General features: G+C 38.7%; 1 protein-coding gene across 4 annotated transcripts; it reads left to right on the plus strand.

Annotated features, from left to right (window-relative positions):
* Window positions 1-1,827: 1,827 nt before the first annotated feature.
* Window positions 1,828-21,295, plus strand: LOC127962537 (hepatocyte nuclear factor 4-beta). 4 transcript variants are annotated; one of them, XM_052562143.1, is made up of 10 exons: window positions 1,828-2,259; window positions 4,849-5,032; window positions 6,934-7,028; window positions 9,918-10,021; window positions 10,609-10,752; window positions 10,831-10,918; window positions 16,019-16,171; window positions 17,230-17,493; window positions 18,933-19,052; window positions 20,508-21,295. In XM_052562143.1, the coding sequence occupies exons 1-10, from the start codon at window positions 2,142-2,144 to the stop codon at window positions 20,633-20,635; spliced, it is 1,398 nt and encodes a 465-aa protein (XP_052418103.1). In that variant the 5' UTR covers window positions 1,828-2,141; the 3' UTR covers window positions 20,636-21,295. The 4 variants fall into 4 exon arrangements, with proteins under 4 accessions (XP_052418103.1, XP_052418104.1, XP_052418102.1 ...); XM_052562144.1 differs by having other exon boundaries at window positions 4,864-5,032; window positions 20,505-21,295; XM_052562142.1 differs by having other exon boundaries at window positions 1,829-2,259; window positions 20,505-21,295.
* Window positions 21,296-22,822: the final 1,527 nt, after the last annotated feature.

Genomic DNA, 22,822 nt, shown 5'->3' on the forward strand with positions numbered 1-22,822 from the left:
TCTGATTTGTCATTAGAATTCCAGCTGCTTATTATTTCCTCAATATGAAGCCGCTATACGTTTCTTGGGGACATGGCACACTGCTCAGCTGTGCTTTGACTGACAGGTTTTTATGAGCTATCAATCATCTAAAGCGTGGTCTGTGTGTGTTATCGTCTGTTGGGGGAGGTCTGACCCATGGCCTAGCCTGACATTTAGAGAAGGAGCGATGCTCACGGAGGAAATCCCATTACAGCAAAGAATGATGGATCTTTTTTCTTCTGAAAAAGTAATATGCAGCCTGACATATAACGTTTTATAATTTGTAAAAAAAAAAAAAAAAAAAAAAAAGATAAATAATAATAATAATAATATTAAATGACTACATTCAGTCCTAGTCCTTTTCATTTTTATCTGGTCCCTCTTTTTAAATAGGTTTTTTTGTAACTGGGCTGAAGAGTGGCAGGAGAAAGACTTCTAACATTATTCAAATTTCAGTATATATATATATATATATTAAGGAATTTGTTTTATAGAGCACAATATAAAAAATAGACATTAATACGAAACATCATGGAATATTGAATAGCACAGACATCAAACTATTCAGAAATCACTGCATTATCATCCATAAAAATGTAAATACACTACAGAAAGTAATATTCTGACCTAGTAGTCTACAGTCAGACCCATACTACAACAATATAGTTTTGTGTGTTCTTATTTGTCCCAATAGCATAAGAAAAAAATCAAGCATAGTGTATCTATGATGTGGGAAGAATGAAAAAAAAATTTAAATAAATAATAATAATAGTAATTATATATTTTTTTACCAATTTTATATAATACAAATAAAAAAAGGCACCACCATTTTAACATGACATTAACAGCTGTGTCATGCATTTACAAAGCAAACAAACAAACAAGATAAAAAATAATGAACAAAACATACATTTAATGACCGGATGCTGCATATTGTTGAGATTTAATGTGCGTTAATATGAATGTTTGTAATATAAGATGAAAAACACACATAAAAGGAATAAAAAATTCCAAAACAAGTCAAACCACATGACATGAAACCAGCGTTGCCAAACCAACTTATTATAAGCAACTTTAGGCTTGTTTTGAATTAACATGGTCTATAAATTTTGAGGACAAAAATAAAATAAAATCACCACTTTTAATTCAGTGAATTTATGTTGTGATGAGATGGTAATTTGGTGAATGAATAACGTACTGGGGTACCTGCAAAATATAATAACTTACCAGCAAAACCTGACAATACAGTCTAAAACCACTGGTGCTATTCAGAAGAAGAAGAGATAAACATAAACAATTACAAACTGATGGCACTATCTTATTGACTCTGTATGTTGAAGAGGCTCAAGTTAATCTTATTGTATCACTTGAAATGTGATACAATGTAAATGTGGCAAAAGAGAAGGAATGTAACGCAATAGCGTGTTATCACGCTGTCTTTGATCAATAGCACCGCTGACCTGATAGCAAATAACCAAAAGGGCAAAGTTTGAAAATAAAAGCTACTGGCTGTTCTCCTGAAGGAAGAAGATGGGAATCCAGCCACCAAAATACCTTGCAGACTTATATAATTCACACTACGTCTACAAGCGTATGATCCTGCTGTAGGCCTCAGTGTTGCTCATGGCTTCATATCTACCAGTGCATCTCTGAAATTAGTCAAATCAACCAACGAAGAGACTCTCTGTAGTTACTGAACAATAAACATGAGCTTGATGTTGTTTCCCACTGAAGACTGAGTCATGTTTACCTGGTCCAGATCCCTCCCCTTTATGATTCCCTCTGCACTGATAAGAGAAAAGCAAACACATAGGCATTTAGCAAAATCTCAGCCTCTCTCTCAGTCTAGCTCTGATGAGTCTTGGACATTAATTACTGTATCCTCAGTAAAATCAAAGATCTCAGCTTCACTTCCTGAGTGCAGGGAACCTATGGCAGAACAACGATCTTGATGTGTTTCCACCATGTGAAGTCCATTGATTGGGAAGGGCAGAGTAAAAGATCCAAAAGCGCAGTGATATGCTGAGGTTGAAGCGTTTTCAAGGTTGGATGGATGAAACGCTGGTGAGCTTTACAGTGTGCTGTTGATTCTCCGATACAGGCCGAATCCTGACTTTGCCATGAAGATCTCTGGGATCTCTTCACTCGACCTTAGTGCAACAGACTATGGGATAACCCTGGACCCTACGTTCACCATGCTGGAGTTTGACAGTCTACGTGTTCTCCCTCTGCAAACAGGTACGTCTAACCTTTGGTCTACTGACTTATTACCCTGTTATTGACGCGAAAAGACAACATTGATTTCTAGGCCTTTTGAGATTATCTGGCCAACCCAGCAAACAAAAGTATGTTCTAGGAACGTTTTGTCCAATAATTTCTGAATGTTCTTGGAATTTTCCAAATGCATTTTTTTTTTATGTTTAAAAACATATTTGTTGAGAATGTTAAGGATGCATTCCATTTTGTCATTTTGAAAACGTTATGAGCACCATACATGTTCTCTAACATTCTGAACCAAGTAGTGGTATTTAAATGAACATTCTATTCATGTTACTCTTTGTTCATAACTTTGAGAAAACCTTGCAAAACCCTCAGCCAAAGTTCTGAGAATTTGAAATTGATAGAAAAAACAAGTGTGACTTCGCTGACCTATTTAACAGTCCCACAGAGGAGCAGCAGTAGCATCCCATTCTCCAACACAGCTTCCAAAACACAGTTTATGCTGTTGACCAGCAAAGTTGGTCTTTTCAGCAGGGGAGGCTTGTTTGAATATGATTGATATTGCATTTGAGTTGCATATACACTACATGCACGGTTGAGTTAAAACATAAACACGAAGATAAATGTTTAAAGGCGGTCTGTCAGCATTTGTATGCAAGTCTGCTGCCAATGAACATGGAGAACTGCAGTGCAAGCCAAGTAGAGCATGTGTTCAACCACTCTCATTTTTAAACTCTTCCATACTTGAGTGTTTAGGCCATTTGCTCACTGAGCAGGGCACTAAAAGGTAACTTCGCAATGACATTAGTTCCTATAGCATGAGATGCTGCTATTTCAATTACTGTCTGGTCATAACAGGACTTTTCAAAAGCCTATGTGCACCACTTCAGCCTGTTCCTGCTTTCCATTATAATCTCATTTTCTTTAATCATTAGAAGCGCTGCTGATTCAGACATACTGGATCCATCTTCCCAAAGCACACATGCGTGGGTGCCAGAAGCATTGTACACTCTTAATATAATATAACTGCCCTTTGAACCCAGAGGCGTTCTGTATGTTAGAGTATATTACCTCTCTGAGTGGCTTTAAAGTACTGAGTGTATTATTTGCATACATTAGGCTTTATTTCTGCGTAGCCTAAGTGAAGATGTGACATTCACTGGCTTGGGATGCAAACTGGTGAAATCAAATTCTGAGCGCAATTTAATGCAACACACGAGGGAATTGAATTAAATTTTAGCTAACACTGCGAAATTACTGGGAAATAGCAGTAGACTGAGTCTTTTCACTGACTTGTTTAATTAAATGGCGTTTCTCTTTCACAAAGTAATAAGTATACACTCTGACGCCGGGCGGATAATCCACTGGGTGATTGGACACGTTTCCTCTGCTGAGTTGGAATTGCAATGATTTACGTCAGGGATCTGCAAAAGTGGGACTGACAATTATTAGTATTTATTTTTCTCAATTGTATTTTACAATCTTGTGTATAGTTAATAAAGGTTAATATATATATATATTACTCATCTTTCGGGCCATCCAAGATGTAGATATGAGTTTGTATCTTTTTAGGAACAGATTTGCAGAATAGCATTACATCACTTGCTCATCAGCGGATCATCTGCAGTGAATGGGTGCCATCAGAATGAGAGTCAAAACAATCAAAACAAACAATCCACATCACTCTAGACCATCAATTAACATTGTTAAAAAAAAAGTGAAAAGCTGCGTGTTTGTTAGAAACAATTATTAAGACGTTCATAACTTTGTGCTAAAACATGAGTTCCCTACACATAGTATTGCCTTATCCAGTAAAAAAAAAAAAAAGGTGTCTTGTTTGAATCAGGAGAGAAATATGCACAGATCAAGCACCGTTTACAAGCAAAAACAGTCCAAAACTGATGTTAGTGGATTGTTGATTTAAGAGAACAGTGGATGGACTTTTTCAATGGAGGATGCATTATTATTCATTATGAATGATTAAGACCAGAAGTGACTGTTTAAAGTTAAAATTACTTAATGGTGTAATGCTTATTAATGATAAAATAGGTTACACTTTATAAGGTGTCCTTGTTACAGTGTAATTATACATTTAAGTGCTTAGTGATATTACATGTGCCTGCTATATATTGTTAGGGTTAGAGTTAGGGTTTACTTGTGTAACTATGCATAATTTATTGCTATTATAATAGTGAAAACATGTAATGTGATAACGAGACTATATACACATATATTTATGTATATGTGTGTATAAGAATCCTTTAAAAAAATGTAGCGCCATTTCCTCAAAAAAATTAAGCAGCACAACAGTTTTTTTCTATTATTATTATTGCTGTGATGCTAATAAGAAAGGTTTTAGCTTATTAGAATGATTTCTGAAGGATCATGTGATACTGAAGACTGTAATGATGAGTAATGATGCTGAAAATTTAGCATCGCAGGACTAAATTAAATTGTAACATATATTAAAATAGAAACCGTTTATTTTAACTTGTAATGATATTTTATTTTGGTTAGCGTAAATATATTTAAAAAACGGTAGTATCTTTGTCGTCAGTTTGATGTCAACACTTACAGATGTCAACTTCATAATTTTTTTCAATGAAGAGCCACTAATTCCAGGTCATGTGCCTACATCAGTACCAGTGTCTGCGCCGCAGCAGAGCGTGGTGAATCTCTGTGCCATCTGCGCAGACAGAGCTACAGGGAAACACTACGGTGCATCCAGCTGCGATGGCTGCAAGGGCTTCTTCAGGAGGAGTGTGCGCAAGAACCATGCCTACGCGTGCAGGTGAGAACTCACCATCAGATTCACATCTATACACTATATGTGCTTAATACACTTACAAACCACTTTTAATTCATCTCTAAACATGCAAGTATGGCCTCTATTAATTGTTGTTATTCAAAGCAGTAAGCAATATAGAAGGGTTTTAAAGTTCACATTAGAGATTATCATTAACTAAAATATATGTGTTCATTTAAATAAAGCTGAAATAGCATAAAGTAGAAATATTAGAAGAAACCCAAAACATTCAAATCAGATGGAATGGGGACTACCTGAGGCTAAAATTACAAACTGGAAATAAATAAAAACTAACACTGAAAAAAAAAAACTATTAGAAATGAGAAAAGCACATAGGCCTAACACAATAACTAAAAAATAAAAATGTAATTAAGACAAAAGCTGAAAATATGAAAATAACAGCTAATCCGAAACATTTATTTAAGAAAATAGGACAGTATATAAATTAAGAAAGAAAATTAAATTGAAAAAAAATCATACACTAAATATCATTTACAAAATACAGTAAGCATTTTTGGTAACACTTTCTATAAAGCCCGTATTTATAATACATTATAAGGGTATCCTTAAGGCATTATAATGAATGCATAATGCATTGTAAAAAGCCTTATAATATGTTATATCAACTCATGAATAATCATAACAACAATTATAATATTTCATAATAGGTACGTATATGTGGTTATACGTTTAAGAGTATGATTGTTTATAACACACAATGAACACCATATTAAATCTACTTCATTTACAGTATAATGGACTGTATCATATCTTGGCTTTGTTTATTTAAGATCTGCACAGTATTTTACTACAGCTTGTGAGTGGTTAGATGTTGAGTGCTATTTAAGTGTTTCCTGTGGAGCTAATGTCAATTTATTGATGTAAGCTTAATACTCCAGCTGAAAATAAATGCAATATTTTATTTTCACGGTCCCCTTAATCAGTCATCTATAAGCAACTTTGCAACTACATGCCAACTAACTCTCATTAGAGTATTAGTATGCTCAGGAATGGTAGTTTATCTGTTGGTTGACCATCAAAATAAAGTGTTAGAATATATTTACAGTAGCAGACTCTAATGACTGCTATCAACAGCTGTCTAAAGGGTACCATCAACATAATCAAACTAATAATACAATAAAAACAGTTCAAAGCCAATGTGTCATATTACAGATTCATCTGATCTGATATCTGATCTTATGGCTGTTTGAGAGAATATATTATTATTAATATCATTACTACTTATAAGTGGACTTTGACCAGTTTAAGTAAAGTAGCATCAGAAAAATGTTATGAGACTTATAACACATTATAACTATGAGAAGTATAATCCATTGTAAAAGTTGATGCAACATGTTCATTGTGTTATAAATAATCATACTCTTAAAAGCTATAACAACAAATAAGTAAATATTATAATATATTAAAACTGTTTTTATGAATATTCATGAGATGATATAACATATTATAAGGCTTTTTATAATGCATTATGCATTCATTATAATGTCTTAAGAATACCCTTATAAAAATACAGGCTTCATAGAAAGTGTTACCGCATTTTTATATTTTATACAAAATTTTTACAGAAATATTTCATGAAATTAATACAGTAATTAGGCTTTCAAATGCAGACAATGCTACACAATCCTGTACAACATACAGCAGAAATATTATTTCACATTTCCACAGGAGTTGACTGATATATTGTCTTCGTGGCGGGAGCACATCTATAAATGTTCACAATGTCTGTGTCCTATAAAAAATGAATCTGTGATCTGTGAGCACCTTCATCAGGACGTGTAAGAGCATGACCTGAAGTGTTTCATTGGATCTCCTCAAATGTGAGAATTGCAGTCACCTATGTCCTTCTGTCTCTGTGTGTGAAGGTTCAGCAGGCAATGTGTGGTGGACAAAGACAAAAGAAACCAATGTCGATACTGCAGACTTCGAAAGTGCTTCAGAGCCGGCATGAGGAAAGAAGGTAAAAGCCTGGGTCCATTTCATTTTCATTTATGATGCAGAATTTAAAGAGTCTCTTCAAGGTCACGGATCTGGACTAGGCCTGCATATAAACTAACTGAGTTACTGGACTTATCCCAATACTTGTGAATGTCTGCATCTCTCTCTGAATTAAGGATATTGAACTGGGTGAACTTAAACTATTACAATAAGGCAATTCCCAAAACCATCATATCAGTTTTTATATACTCTCAAGGTGAAAAGCAAAGAAACAATTTAAAAGCATCTGGGCCATTGATTAAAACTTTATAAAGGTGTTGTTCTGAGCCATGAGTCTAAGACATGTTGTCAAATATTGTTTTAAAATGCCAAGTTTCACAGTGTCCTTTCCATCTGAAGCTTGAGCTCTCAGCAGGATGAAGCTGTGTCCATGTAATAAGTAACCCAGCTCCAGAAATACCCTGGTGTAGGTACTGTACTCTCAGTGGGTCTCATTCATGAAACATTCGTAAATATACGAGTAAATATCTGAGTGATTTGCGCGTAAAGAGAACTTCCCGAAAACTCTTCTCCTGATTCACAAAAACTTCGTAAACGTCAGATGTGATAGTGAAATGTGTGTGTGTGTTAATGAATTCCAATCAGTCGTAAACTCCAAGCGCGTGCACGCTCACTCTCAATTACCATAAATCCCGCCCATTAAATCCGACTGACAACTATATATGAGCATCATATAATGACACCAAACGAAGGATTTCAACATGTCTTCTCAAAAGCGACTGAAAAAAGAAACATTTCTCAGCTGCAGAAATTGAAGTTTTATTATCAGAAGTTCATTCAAAACGCCATATTTTATTTCAAGCGTACTAGTGGCATATCGGGTCCTAAAAAAGGAAGTTTGGCAGCATATTACAGATCCTATTACTGGCTCTCATAATAAAAGTTCAAAGAAAAACCGTATGTAATTAATATATATAATATTATTTTCAAAATGCTGGGTAAATATGTACCCGATTAAGGTGAATTAAAATGCAGCCGTATTAATGAGCAAAACGTTCAGACGTTAAACGCACTATTTACGCGTGGCTGGGAGCAGGTGTAGATTTCTTTCGTACCAACTAACATTTGGAAAATACGAACGTTTAAATGAATCCGAAAATTTACGCCAAAACCACTTTACACGCGATTTACACAAAAATTCGTTCTGCTCGTGTTTCATGAATGAGACCCAAGTGTCTCTCTAAAGTGCTAAAAGTCGTTGTTTTCTTCGAGTAAGATTCACTTGTATCTTTTTCACTCCCTAAAGCTTGTTAGTAAGACTCTAAAACTCATTATATGTTGGCTTAAAATGATTTGGTTGAAAATGTTTGCATGTAGATTGAGTCTGGTTCTGTGTTGGGCAGGGCCGTTGTTCAGACTCACTTTGAAGAAAAACTGTATAGCTAACTGTATAAATTGCCCTGTATAAAGAAGCATACTTTGGCATACTTCAAAAAAGAATAATTAAAAAATTATATACTTTAAAACAATATTTGCAAATGAATAAGTGTGAACTGAATGTAACGTTTTAAGACACTCAATTGCATGTTAATGGAAATTAAATGAGAATGTGTTATAGTCTAAATGTTATTATATTAAATGTAAAAAATTTTGATTTATGCATTTAGCAGACGCTTTAATCCAAAGCGATTAACAGTGCATTCAATTTTTACATATTATATCATATCATGTGTTCCCGGGGAATCGAACCACTAACCTTGCGCTTGATAGCACAATGCTCTACCAATTGAGCTACAGGAATGCAAAATATATAACAACGTACTATAGTAAATGTAGCTGAATGTTTTTGTCCTGTTAAGCAGGACATAATTCCGTAATTAGGCTACTTCTATTGAAACCTGGTTAAATTATACTGCTGATTGTACTGATGTGATTGGCTGATTACTTCGATGCTACACCCCTGACCATACTGTTTTGTGACAAGACAAAAACAATAAAACCCATTACAAACGAGGCATTTGTTGCATCTAGTGGGGACATAATTACTGATTATAACAACTTATACTGTATAGATCCATGTCTGTATTTCTGATCTGAGAAACAACAAGCCTACTCTACTGTTCAAAACTCGTGTTTAAATCATCGGTGGCAGATTCTTTCAATATGTAGATGTACTAACAGTCTGTGAGTCAGAAGCACCAGACTGTCTTTGCAAAGTTGGAATTGCCCAACTTTATAGAAACTTTGTGTCTTTGTGCCACAGACACATTGCAGGTTACTGGTTCAGGAAACAGTCATCATCCTCAGTAAAATGCGCTGCACACATCTGAATATTTGGGATGAACTCTTCTGGAACAGTGTTGTAAATACAATTTAACCACTGATTTCTAATCTTGTCCTCTTTTGGAAGCCCAAACAAAGTAGTATTGCTTTCACAAGGAAACACATAGTGTCTCCACAACACAGGCAGCAGCAACAATACTGCAGCGAGAATCAAAGTCACGTCTTCTTTCTTTGCGTGAACATTTGGGCAGTGTTATGCAGACCTTCCCTCATCATGACGTAGAGATTTGGGGGCATTTAAACGAGGTGTTTTGGGGGGGGGGGTGAGGATGAGTCTTAACTTTTATAAAGAATATCTTATTGGATTTGAGATTTTTAGTCTTTGCGACTTTACAGATCTTCTTTATGCACCAAGAGCTTGTAACTCTCCAAAGAAAAAGAAAAAATGTAAATCCCATCACACACACACACACACACACACACACACACACACATATATATATATATATATATATATATATATATATATATATATATATATATATATATATATTTCTGTTATCTGTTTTCAATCAAGAAACACATTAGGACAGTTGGTTTTATTTTTCTCTTTGTTTGTGTCTGTTAGCTGTTCAGAATGAGCGTGATCGTATCAGCTGTCGTAGAGAAGGTCAAGGCGTCGGGACCCTCACCATTGATGTGCTGATGCAGGCAGAGGCTTGCACTCATCAGGTGAACTTTCTGCTTTTTTTAAAACATTCACATTTGTAAACAACATCCCATCCTTTACACAATAACACTAACCTTACAGTCTCGGATACTACAATCTAAAAGGATCAGAACCACAGCTTTGCCTCATACATCTTGCTTCTTGAGCTCAAATTTTGTTATAAAAATATTTTCATGCTGGCCCATTTTCATCTTCAGCTTGGTGTTTCTTCACAATGAGGCACAAAATCACTTTCCAGAACCTTCACCCTCTCTGCTCCTCTCTGGTGGAAAGAGCTGCCAACCTCCAAACAGCTGAAACCTTTACAACTTTTAAGATGCAGCTGAAAATATACTTCACAACCTTAACCAATGCACTAGCAAACTAAAACAGAGAAATAACTCCTCTGCTCTAGTGCTCTTGTGTCCTAATCTAGCTTTCTAGTGAATGTGCCATTGCACACTGCAAATACTGCTCACTCTGAGACAAATTGCTTATGCTTCTCTGTTGTAAGTCGCTTTGGATAAAGGCTTCTGGGAAATGTATAGATGCAGATGTGACTGTAACTGAACTATTTATATTAAGCTCAGAGTCATTCTGCCATCTGCAGAACCAGAATCCCACGAGGGACATCAACACCATGAAGATAGCCGGCGTGGGAGATGTGTGTGAATCCATGAAACAGCAGCTCCTCCTCCTAGTGGAATGGGCCAAGCGCATCCCTGAGTTCTGTGAGCTGTCGGTGGATGACAGGGTAGGCCTGTTCCTGACCGTGTTTGTTTGATCATGAGCTGTTACTGCCTGTCTATGAGTGTCTTGTGTGTGTGTGCAGGTGGCACTGTTAAGAGCTCACTCCGCTGAGCACCTCATCTTAGGGGTGGCACGACGTTCACTTCCCTTCAATGACATCATCCTGCTGGGTGAGTGGGTGGCTGGGTTGGGTTCACTTGAAAACAGGCCATTCCTGTTTGCACTGCATTTTTCATGTCCTATTCATATTGCATGCATTAGATCAATTATTCAAATACATAAATTAAAATTAAACTTACTTAAAAAAAATGGAAATCATATTGGTTGGCTTTTACCTCGAAAACTAGTGAACAATTCTCAAAAGGTGAGTGTTTGATTTAGCTGACCAATGAAATTGGCTGCAAATGGGGATTTGCACTTACCCCTCAAAATTAAGTTGCACAGTTAATTAATTAGAATTAATTAGAAATTAACATAAATTAATTGTGCACAGGTTTACAGTTGAATTGGAATTACATGGTGAAAAAAAGTTGAAGTTGAAAAAAAAACAACATAAAGGCCTATAGAGCCCTATAAAACATTTTTATTTATTGTTTTTACTAATTTTAGTTTAAAAAAAAAAATTAAATAGTTTATTAGTTTATTTAGTTTAAATGTATGTACTTAAATAACGTCTCTAGGTTACGTATGTAACCCTAGTTCCTCGAGGGAACGAGACGCTGCGTCAAAAGCGCTTTGGGGAACGCGCCCAGCGTGCGCGACTCTGAATATCGTGTGAAATCAGACCAATGGAAGAGCGTGACGTCACCGGCGGAGTGACGTAAGCGACCAGGAAGCTATAAAAGCACGTGCCACGCAGCTGGCGTCAGCTTCGAGTACTAGCAAGCGCCGGCAGGGGTGCCGGGGGGTATGGCTCCGAGACGCAGCGTCTCGTTCCCTCGAGGAACTAGGGTTACATACGTAACCTAGAGACGTTCCTCTTCAGGAACTCGAGCTGCGTCAAAAGCGCTTTGGGGAACGAGTACCAACGCCGCCAGACTACCAAACCCCTGCCTAGTGTGTATCCGAAGAGCACAGCTTAGGTCAGGAGGACTGAAGCGCCTGGAGTGACTGGCATGTCTAGGCCATAGAATCTGACAAACGTGGAGGGCGTGGACCATCCCGCAGCGTTGCAGATGTCCAGCATGGATACACCTGCGAAGAAGGCCTTGGAGCCCGCCATACCCCGGGTAGAGTGAGCCTTGGCTTGGTAACAGAGGGAACCTTAGGAACATATCCCGCTCGAGGGTATATGAACGCTTTAGTCATGCCTGGTGCAAATTCAAGATAAGTAGGGGCCACAGAGAGGGCCTGGAGGTCTCCTACTCTCCGCAGAGAGGTGATAGCCAACAGAAAGGAGGTTTTAAGTGTAAGATATCTGTCTGAGATATCTTGAATAGGTTCAAATGGGGGTCTGCACATTGCCTCTAACACCACGACCAGGTCCCACGGGGGAATACGGGACCGTACTGGAGGTTTCACCCTCAGCGCACCGCGGAGGAAACGTGTAACTAAGGGGTGTCTTCCCAAAGACTGGCCATCGAGAAGGGCGTGGTAGGCCGCAATAGCCGCCACGTAAACCTTCAGCGTGGAGTGGGTCAACCCTGCAGAGAGCCTCGGCCAGGTCTGTACCATAGCGTCCAGTCCCAGAGGAGCTGGATGAACTAGAGAGAACCAAAGGGGGCATTGAGACGTCTCTTGAGATGCAAATAGGTCTACTTGAGCCCTGCCAAATATTCTCCATATCTGCTTCACTACTTGTGGGTGAAGTTTCCATTCCCCGGGCCTCGGCCCCTGCCTCGACAGTATGTCTGCTCCCACATTTTGTTTCCCAGGAATATATACTGCTCTTAGTGAGAGGAGTTTGCTCTGGGACCACACCAGGATCTGGTGCGCCAGCTTGTACAAAGGGCGAGAACGCAGACCTCCCTGGTGGTTGATATAGGAGACCACCGATGTGTTGTCGGTGCGCACCAACACATGGTGACCCCTTAGGTCTGGGAGGAAGTGCTTCAGTGCACGAAAAACTGCTAGCATTTCTAGACAATTGATATGCCATGTTCGATGGCGATCGCTCCACAGACCACGGGCAGGGTGGCCACTCATGACTGCACCCCAACCAGTGAGGGATGCATCTGTCGCTAGCGTTACACGGCGACAAAGAGCTCCCAGCACCGGGCCCTGTTTCAAGAACCAAGGTTTCTTCCATACATCTAAGGCACGTAGGCAGCACCACGTGACCTTGATAGTGCGAAGTAGATTGCCCCTCGGGGAAAATCCCTTGGTCTTGAGCCACCACTGCAGGGGCCTCATGTACAGCAGGCCAAGAGGTATCACGTTGGACGCAGCTGCCATCAGACCCAACAATCTCTGAAATTGTTTGACAGTGAGTGACTGGCCTTCTTTGACTCTCTCGACTGAGATGCGGATCGACTCGATACGAGCAGGGGACAATCGTGCCTGCATCGTGGTCGAATCCCATACTACGCCTAGATAGTTGGTTCTCTGAACCGGAGAAAGCACACTCTTCTTGGCGTTCAGTCTCAAACCCAGCTCCCCCATATGTGCGAGGACGACATCTTGATGCCGAACCGCAGCCTGCTCTGACTGAGCTAAGATCAACCAATCGTCGATATAGTTGAGAATGCGGATGCCCTGCATGCGCAGGGGGACCAGAGCTGCTTCTACACATTTTGTGAACGTGCGGGGTGAGAGTGCAAGGCCGAAGGGAAGTACTCGATATTGGTAAGCTTCGCCCCCGAAAGCGAACCTCAGAAACTTCCTGTGATGTGGAAGGATGGATATATGAAAATATGGGTCTTTGAGATCTATCGTGACAAACCAGTCCTGGGAACTGATCTGCGCTACAACTTGCTTGATTGTGAGCATTCTGAATTTTAGTCTCATAACTGAACGATTTAAGACCCTCAAGTCTATAATCGGACGCAGCCCCCCATCCTTCTTGGGAACTATGAAATACCGGCTGTACAATCCGGACTCCCTGTCTTGAGGAGGGACCACCTCGATGGCCTCCTTCTCTAATAGGGTTTTCACTTCCTGTTCCATAACCAGACCCTGCCTGAGGCCGACTACTGTCTGAACGACCCCGTTGAATACTGGCGGCACGGAGCCGAACTGAATGCGGTAGCCTTTTTCTACTGTGTGCAGGACCCATCGAGATACATTTGGCAGTAGTTTCCACGCTGCTAAATAATCTACTAAGGGAATCAGTCTTTCGAGACTGATCTCTGGTGTAAGAGGCCCCCGCAGGGGCGGCGAGCGTCTCAGCCCCGCTACGCGCACTGGCGGAAGATACTGAGAGGCCAGTCGGCTGGATCGGGGCGTCCATGAGGCAGACCCTGTCCTGCTCTTTCATATCGGACAGGGTCAACCATAAGTGCCTCTCCGCAGCCACCATAGCTGCCATGGACCGCCCAATCGCTCGAGCGGTCTCCTTGGTGGCGCGGAGGGAGAGATCAGCGGTCCTTCTTAGCTCTGAGATATCATGGGACTTGATCTCCTCTCCCTCATCTAGCTCCTTGAGCAGATCGGCTTGGTACGCCTGTAACACCGCCATGGTGTGCAGACACGCACCAGCCTGACCTGCTGCCGCATACCCTTTGCCCACCAAAGCCGATGTTGTTCTTAGTGGCTTTGAGGGCAACGCCGGGGCCTTTAGAGACGACGCCACACCGGGGGACAGATAGCTCGCGAGCGTCTGTTCCACCCGGGGCATCGCTCTATAACCGCGCTCTCCCATCCCCACTACGTTCCCATAGTAGTCTGATGAGGGGATGTAGAGGCGGGCCGAGAATGGGCGTTTCCACGACCTGGAGATCTCATCGTGCAGGTCGGGAAAGAATGGCAGGCCCCGGCTGGGAGGTGGCTGACTCGCGCGCAGGAAGCGTTCATCAAGCTTGCTTCTCTACGGTTCAGCTGCTTTCTCGGTGGGCCAATCGATGTTTAACTTGGCCACCGCGCGAGTAACCACCTCCAAGAGCTCCTCATACTGCGGCGAGTGGGGTGGCGAATCCCTGTCGAGCGACTCCACATCAACTTCCTCCTCGGAGGAAGAGAGGCGGAGCGTCGACCCCTCTCCCTGAGTGGAAGGAACCGCTGAGCGTGCTTCCGACTCTAGGGATTGGGTGCCGGATCTGGCAGAAGTGGAAGGAGATAGGGACTGGCCCGTCTCCATTCCCTCCACCAGATCCACTTGCGAACCCCACGAGTGCAGCCGCCGTTCTGCCTCAGCAGAAGCGGGACCAGCACCGCGGGGAACGCTGGCGAAGGCCCCCTCCTCGAAGAGGGCCCTCCGGGAACGAAGCATCCGCACCGACATATGCTCACAGTGCGGGCAGTCGGCCCCCTCGAGAGCCGACTCAGCGTGCTTCGAACCCAGGCAAACCACGCAAAGGTTGTGTGTATCCCCACCCGTTATATATCTTGAGCAGGGATGAACACACAGCCTAAAACGCGATTTGGAATCGCCAGAGTGTATAACTTTCACCTTGCTTTTGGGCATTGTCTAGGAGCTCTTAAACTGGACAGACAACAGTAAATAAGACTCACAGACAAACAGTTTGACAATCACACACAGAGCGCTTGCTGAGAGACGCGAAGCTGACGCCAGCTGCGTGGCACGTGCTTTTATAGCTTCCTGGTCGCTTACGTCACTCCGCCGGTGACGTCACGCTCTTCCATTGGTCTGATTTCACACGATATTCAGAGTCGCGCACGCTGGGCGCGTTCCCCAAAGCGCTTTTGACGCAGCTCGAGTTCCTGAAGAGGAACTAAATAAACATAATTAAATAAAATGTAATTACAATTACAAAATTATAAATGTATCATTTTTAATATTAATATATTTTAATACAAAAACACACAGCAAAATTTTGAAAACTTAAACGAAAATTAAATGAAAAGAACAAAAAACTAATAATTGAAAATATTAAACAAAACAAAAAAACTATAGTATCTTAATGATACTTAAATAACATTCATTTCTAGACTTAATTTACACCCTTTTAGTTTCCATCCTGTTTGGTGTCTTGTTCACTTTACTGTCACTGTATAAATGTTATAAAATTCTAATCTATACATTTTAAGTACCTGTTCCAATTTATACAAAAACAGTACTTGCATATTTTTTTTTTTTTTTTTTTTTAAGTTATAGAGTTCACAAGGTACTGACTCAAAAGTAGAAACCTTAATGTTATACTGTGTTTGTACAGGAAATGACTTCATCATTCCTGTTCGAGGCACCGAGCAGGAGATGTCCAAGGTAGCCACTCGTATCCTGGAGGAGCTGGTGAGACCTCTGAAAGAGCTGAACATCACAGACACTGAATTTGTCTGTCTCAAAACCATCGTCTTCTTCGCCCCAGGTTAGTCAGGGATCATCGCTGTGTTCCCGGTCAAACACTCTGTCCGTGCCAGGAGCGTCTGCACTTGTTCCTGGCACTCTTTGGTTGTACTGTCTCTTGGTTTCATGATGTTTTATGGGGATCTATTAATATCTTGGACGTGCTGGTGAGGATTGTTGAGTTACATACTTTCCTGCCTGTTGGCCTGGAGGCCTGATTATAAGAGTGGAGCCAGGATGGTCACTAAGATTTGCTTTGTTTAATTTATTTTGGTTTTGGCAGAGGTTGCCATTTTTGTGCTACGTTGTAACATGAAATATATATATATATATATATATATATATATAATACATTTTGTCACATTATTAGATGTCTATGATGTGTGAAGAATTAACAAGTGAACATTGCACATAAAAAAAAATAATAAAATATTTTTTAATCATTATAAATCTATTTTTGATTTTGGCATATGAAGGAAGAAACTTGATATATTTCAATATTATTATATTTCAATTATAATTTCAAAAATGCATTTCATTGAGCTTTACTGTTTACAACATATTTAAACAAAATAAATGTTCGTGGAAATTTCGATTGCAAATTATTTTATACAATAAATCATTTCCATCCTGTTACCTTCTTACCCAAGAAGTGACATCATCATTTAAAAAAACGGTGTAGAAACCATTTTCACTCTGAAATTGATAGTTAATTTAAAAATTTAAAGTAAAAAAAAAAATTGTATACTATTTTCTTCTTAAACATGTAAACAAAAAAAAAATCAGTCTGTTTTTGAAAATTGATCAATTAAAAAAAAAAATTACAGTGCATGGGGAAACAAACCTGCAAAATTGTTGATTTTGGAACTTTTCCCCCAAAACCATTTGCAGCTGTCTGTCTAAAGAGTTTAATGATCTGTCTTTTGCTTATTCAAAATCATTATCACAGAAATACAGACAGACATGCACATACAATCTTGATTATCCAGTCCATGCACTAAATGACGAATCCCGTCTCAGCTAATCTTGACACATGTCTCAGTGACCTCTCAGTGTGACTGAACCCGGTGTGTGTTTCAGACTGTCCTGGACTGCAGTGCTCTCAGACAGTGCGCCGCCTGCGATTCCAGGCCCAGGTGCTGCTGGATGAGGCCACGAGCGAGCAGCGAGGCCGGTTTGGGGAGCTGTTGCTGTTGCTGACCACACTCCAGAGTGTGGCCTGGCAGATGTTGGAGCAGCTGCAGCTGATGCGTCTCCTGGGCAAAGCCAATGTGGACAGCCTGCTGATGGAGATGCTCCTGGGAGAAGAAGCATCCAGAGGATCTGAAGAACTGCCAGCCTCAGGTATAAAACTGTGTAAAAAACACAAATGAGATCTCAATCAATCCTCTTAGCCATCCGTGAGCTTAAACAGAGATCTGCTGAAGTCTCATGCTTCTCAGATTTTTCTCCTGACAAAATCTTACTTGTGTCTCCAGTAAAAATAGATCTCAACAATGTCACAGACTCTGGTCAGATTGCCAAGATATTAAAGTCTGCAATTAAATAGCAAAGATCTCACGAGAACTCATTTCTCGTCAAATGCTTTCAAGAAGGGCATGCACTAAACTGAATTGTAGGCCAATTGATTATACTTCAAATCTTAAGCCTATACATTTTTTCCAGACAGTTTAATATTAATTAAATAAAAAGAAATGTCTGTCCTTACACACTTGTTTCTCAACACACTTTTCAAATTTTAAATCATTATGTTTTTAAAATCATGATATAAATCATTTCTTGTGCTTTTGTGGTGCTATTATTTTGATGACTAACATACTTAATCACATGTAAAATACTGTATTTTAAATGTAATAAATTGCACCATTACAAATGTGTAATTACAAATATAAAAAATTAAATACATGGCATTCAAGTTTCAATAGAAGTTGGTGCATTCAGCAGTAACTTTTCCAAGTTACCATATTTCAAAGACAATAGAAGCAATTATGAAATTACTTTAAACACTTACTTAAATAGGTTAATATATATATATATATATATATATATATATAAACATGCTAATTTAGTTAATGTTCATTTTAGCAGTTAACATGCAATTGTGTCTGAAAACATTATAGTTAATCTGCACTCAAGTACCGTATATTCTTTTAAAGTATATTATTTGCATAATAACTCTTTTTAAAAGCGATATACTTTACACTGAAAAAAAAATGTAGCTAAAATGAATTGATTGCAGCCACTTACCTTAAAAAAATGTCAATGAATCTTTTTTGTGTGTGTATGTGTGTGTGTGTGTGTGTGTGTGTGTGTGTGTGTGTGCTTTATACTCATAGTGTATGTCAAAAATAGTCTCTCTTCTTTGTTTATTTCTCACAAGGAATTTTAGGAGGAACATATGAGACAAAATTCAGTCAAAAGTCTAAGATAAATCTGAGAATTCAGCAAACTCTCCTGAACTATAAAGTGTTCATCTGGGTTGCCATATACTGCTGATTTCGGATCAGCAAATAAACTCTTAGATTTAGATGAGCAGTGTTGGTCCAGAGATATACTGTAGACTTTCTCAAGCATAAACTTCAGTGAACTCAGAGCTGGATTCCAGAGGAGATCTCAGTCCAGAGTCCATCTGTCTCACAGTAAGCTCATGGGCTTTAGATAAGACCCACCATTAGTTCTCTGAGGGAATGGGGGCTCTTTCTGACTTACCTGCAGTTAAAGTATGAACAGGTTTGAAATGGAATAATATATATATATATATATATATTTTTGCCTTTCTGTAGAGTCAAATCCTGAGCCACTTATATTCACCACAGCTACAGAGTCTGTCCTCTCCAGAGGAATACTGACGGAGCATATCCCAGTGCCTAACTTCACATCCGTGATCCTTCCTGTACCCTCCTGTGAGTATCTCAAGCGCAGGTAGTCCAGCTGTCAGTCCTATAGAGTTTAAAGGAATAGTTCATCCAAAAATCAACATTTTATGTTGTATCAATTGCGTATGACTTTTTCTACTTATTCTACCTCCATGTCCATGCTGCTGATTTCCATACAATGAAACTATTAAAATATTAAATATTAACTGTAATATTTCTTCCAAGATGTTCCATAGATCAAACAAAGATTACTGGAGTACATTTTACAAGAAATTGCAATTTCAGTGTTTTTACTTCAACACTGCATGTTTAATTCCATGTTTCTAGGTTATGCCGATAGACAATAGTATAATATAGTATTGTGTATCGACGATAAAGATATCGCCTGTGGCTGATGTCTTTGACGAAAGAAAGATGATTATTATATTTTTTATTATTGTTATCAGGCTATTGTTATTATCTGATTAATATTAGGCTTTACCAACCCGATCTCATGGCAATTCGTACATTTTTCACAAGGTGGCTTATTCGTACGAATTCGTACGACCACACGCGTACAAATTCATACGATTGTTGCCAAATCGTACGTATTTTAAGAGTTGCACAATTCGTATGAATTTGTACGAATGACCCACACCTACCCCCCCCCCCCCCCCCCCCCCCAAACCTAACCGTCACTGGGGTTTAGACAAATTGTATAAAATCGTACGAGTGACATCTTACGTACGAATTGGCCATGAGATAGCGTTGGCTTTACTCCACCATAATTCATCAAAATTCTTTCTGGGTTTTTACAGTGTTGTGCGTTATAACCAATCTCACATGATTACATTGAGCTTATGAACCGAATCAGAGGCGTTCAGATAAGTTACTGCTGAAAGTTTTGTTGTTCACTGCTAACTCGCATATTTTCTCATCGTAGACAAAAACAGATTATAACTCGAGACGGCGTGAATGTTATTTGTGTTTATCTACCTGCTATTTTATTAATAAACACTAAAATGCATTGCAACTAACTGCAACTTTATCTCAAACTTCTGACTTCTTATGTCTCACAGTAAAAAACTTTTTATCAGAATTCAGAATTTACTTCTCGCTATCTTGACTATTTTTCTTGGAATTACGAGTTTACATCTTGTAGTTCTGTTTTCAGTTTCCTCCACAGAAAAAGTAATTGTGACTTTTTTCTCTTTATTGAGTGTTAGTTAAGGTCTTATTATTATTAATTATTGACTATCTCATTATTGAGTGTTAGTTGATAACAGTTAGCAAGTTAACATCTCACAATTCTGCTTTTGAGAAAAAGTATTGAGTAAAAAGGTCCTTTTTTGTTGCTTGACAGAAGCATCTGCCTTCTATTTGAATAGCACTTCTCACAACACATAGTTTCAAAGCATTTTCAGTTCAATATTACTTCATTTTGGTATAGCCTATTGGATTATTAATGTCACTTTTGTCATTCTGATCTTTTGTATGCAGCAGCTCTGTCTGAAGATCCCCTTCTACCCACACACACTGGACCTGAGGTCTTCACACATGGACAAGCAGCAGACATGCCAAGAGAAATGTCCAACAGTCTCGCCATGCCAACTGTCCACACGTGCCTTTAACCACATGTATAAAGGTCCTCAGTTAAACAGACATAAATAACTTTATATACTTATGACCTCTGCTAAAAAACTCATAAAACTGAAGACAAGGAGTCCTTATATTTTACATTTAGTGAGTAGGATAATGCATAATATTAGGGTTCAAATCTAACAGTGTTAAAAATTTTATGTGAGTGAAAAATGAACACAATAAACGGTCTCCAAGCAGTATATAAATATTTTGTATGGAGATCGCTGGTAAATGATTGTCTAATTTATTGGATGGTGACATGGCAGGGCGCATGCATAAACATTACAGTTGAACAACTCTCATGGGTTCATGGTTCAATCAGATACCAGATGTCAAACACATGAGGGTTGGAAAAAGGGATGCCTGATTTTTCTTCCACTTGAAAATATCATAAGAGATTTTCTTTAGGCCCTAAATATGATTGTTTTGTTTTCATATCATACACTGTAAAAAATGATTTTGTTCTTGTTTTTGTAAATAAAACAGAGTTTTGGAGTAGATTTTACAAGAAAATACTATTTCAGTTTTGTTGCATTTAATTCAGTGTATTACTTGCAATTTCTCTGTAATTATTTGTGAAATTTACTAGCAATGTCTGAGTGAAAACTGTTTCAAAGAAAAAACTACAATCATTTTTTCAGTCTTTCTTATGCTTGTTTCTGTCATTTATTTTGAAAAATGCATAAAATGCATATATGCTAACGTTAAGACTATTTTTGTTTGTCTGTGATTATCTTGGTCTGTCTTCAGTCAAGTCATTTGGAAAGTGAATTAGAATTTAATTTTAATTGTTTAAAAAAGAACCCGAACTATGACGAGGCAGATTAGAATAAATAGACCAGTGCATGTGGAAAAAAAATGTTCACCAGAGGGCGCCAACTGCTTATTAACCAAGATGGGTAACACTTTTCCCATGTCAGGAATCGCTCGTGTTATTCTTTCATATTATTTGACTTATTTCTCCACAAATTTACAATTAGAGCAAGTCATAATATAACAAATTGTCAGGCAAAATAATCCCAAACAAACAAAACCTTACTTACAAAAACTGTACAGGGAGGACAATACTAATCAGGGGTGTGTTTCCCAAAACCATAGTTGCTAACTAAGTTAGTAACTTTGTTTTTTGCAATGCAATTTCCCATTGCCAATCAACTGGGTTGCTAACAGGTTAGCAACTATGGTTTTGGGAAACGCATCCCAGAACATGTGAAGCACTTTTAAGTATTTTGATCTAGATTATCACTGCAAAGATGAATTGTACTATCAAGATAGAATAAATATAAGGCCTATTGTTTAAATGTCAGTTTATAACGTTATCAGTGTTTTGTGTTTAAAGGGATAGTCTACCCAAAAACCTAAACTGTATTTATTTATTCTGAGGAGCACAAAGGTATTTAGAAGAATGTTGGTGACCAGGTCCCATAGTTTTTTTTTTTTTTTTTTTTTTTTTTTCTTGTCCATACTATTTTGTTTACAAACATTCTTTGAAATATCTTTTGTGTTTCATAAAGAAACCTAATGACACGAGGGTGAAATTTTGGGTGGACTGTCCCTTTAAGAGCCTCTTTCTTGATTTCTCCCTCCCTCAGTAGGTAAGAAACCAGTTAAGTGAGCAGCTGTGCTGGTCAGGCCTTCAGGAGGATAGTCTGACTCATCAGCAGCAGAGGGGCTTAGTGGGCGGCTACACATCAATAAAGAGATGGAACAAGAAATATTTGCCCCCCCTGGCAACAGTCGCCACAACGAGAGGATCTGTCTAAATAACTAAGAACTACAGTTGTTAACACTTATTCAATTGGACCTCTTTTTGTCAAACCAGTGATTTCATAAACATACACACTTGCAAAACTAATCATAGCTAATGAGTAATGCTTTAATTGTGCCAAGTTCAATAAAATGTTCTACTCACCTGTGAAGGCATGTCCCCAGCTAGCAAGAAAAAAAGTGTTACTGTATTATTGCATGGGCATTGTGAATTTGATGCATTAATGCAATAACGGACAGACTAAAATAATAACAGGATAGCATAACACTTTTAGTCCGTAAATTACCAGAAAAAGTATTTCATCACGGCAGTAAGTAGGTCACATATTTTGTCAGTGAGTGCAAAAAACCTGTTAAGAGTGTTCAGATCCAGTTAAGATTCAAAAGAAAATAATTGCTTTTATGTTTTT

Source organism: Carassius gibelio, chromosome B7, assembly GCF_023724105.1.
Source record: "Carassius gibelio isolate Cgi1373 ecotype wild population from Czech Republic chromosome B7, carGib1.2-hapl.c, whole genome shotgun sequence".
Classification (NCBI taxonomy): Eukaryota; Metazoa; Chordata; class Actinopteri; order Cypriniformes; family Cyprinidae; genus Carassius; species Carassius gibelio.

Excerpts from the sequence above, each read along its gene's own strand:
- LOC127962537 (XM_052562142.1), top strand. The coding sequence starts at position 2,142 with ATGAAGATCTCTGGGATCTCTTCACTCGACCTTAGTGCAACAGACTAT. Across the intron at positions 5,033-6,933 it reads AACCATGCCTACGCGTGCAG|GTTCAGCAGGCAATGTGTGG; the intron begins GTGAGAACTCAC and ends CTGTGTGTGAAG. Across the intron at positions 10,022-10,608 it reads CAGAGGCTTGCACTCATCAG|AACCAGAATCCCACGAGGGA; the intron begins GTGAACTTTCTG and ends TGCCATCTGCAG.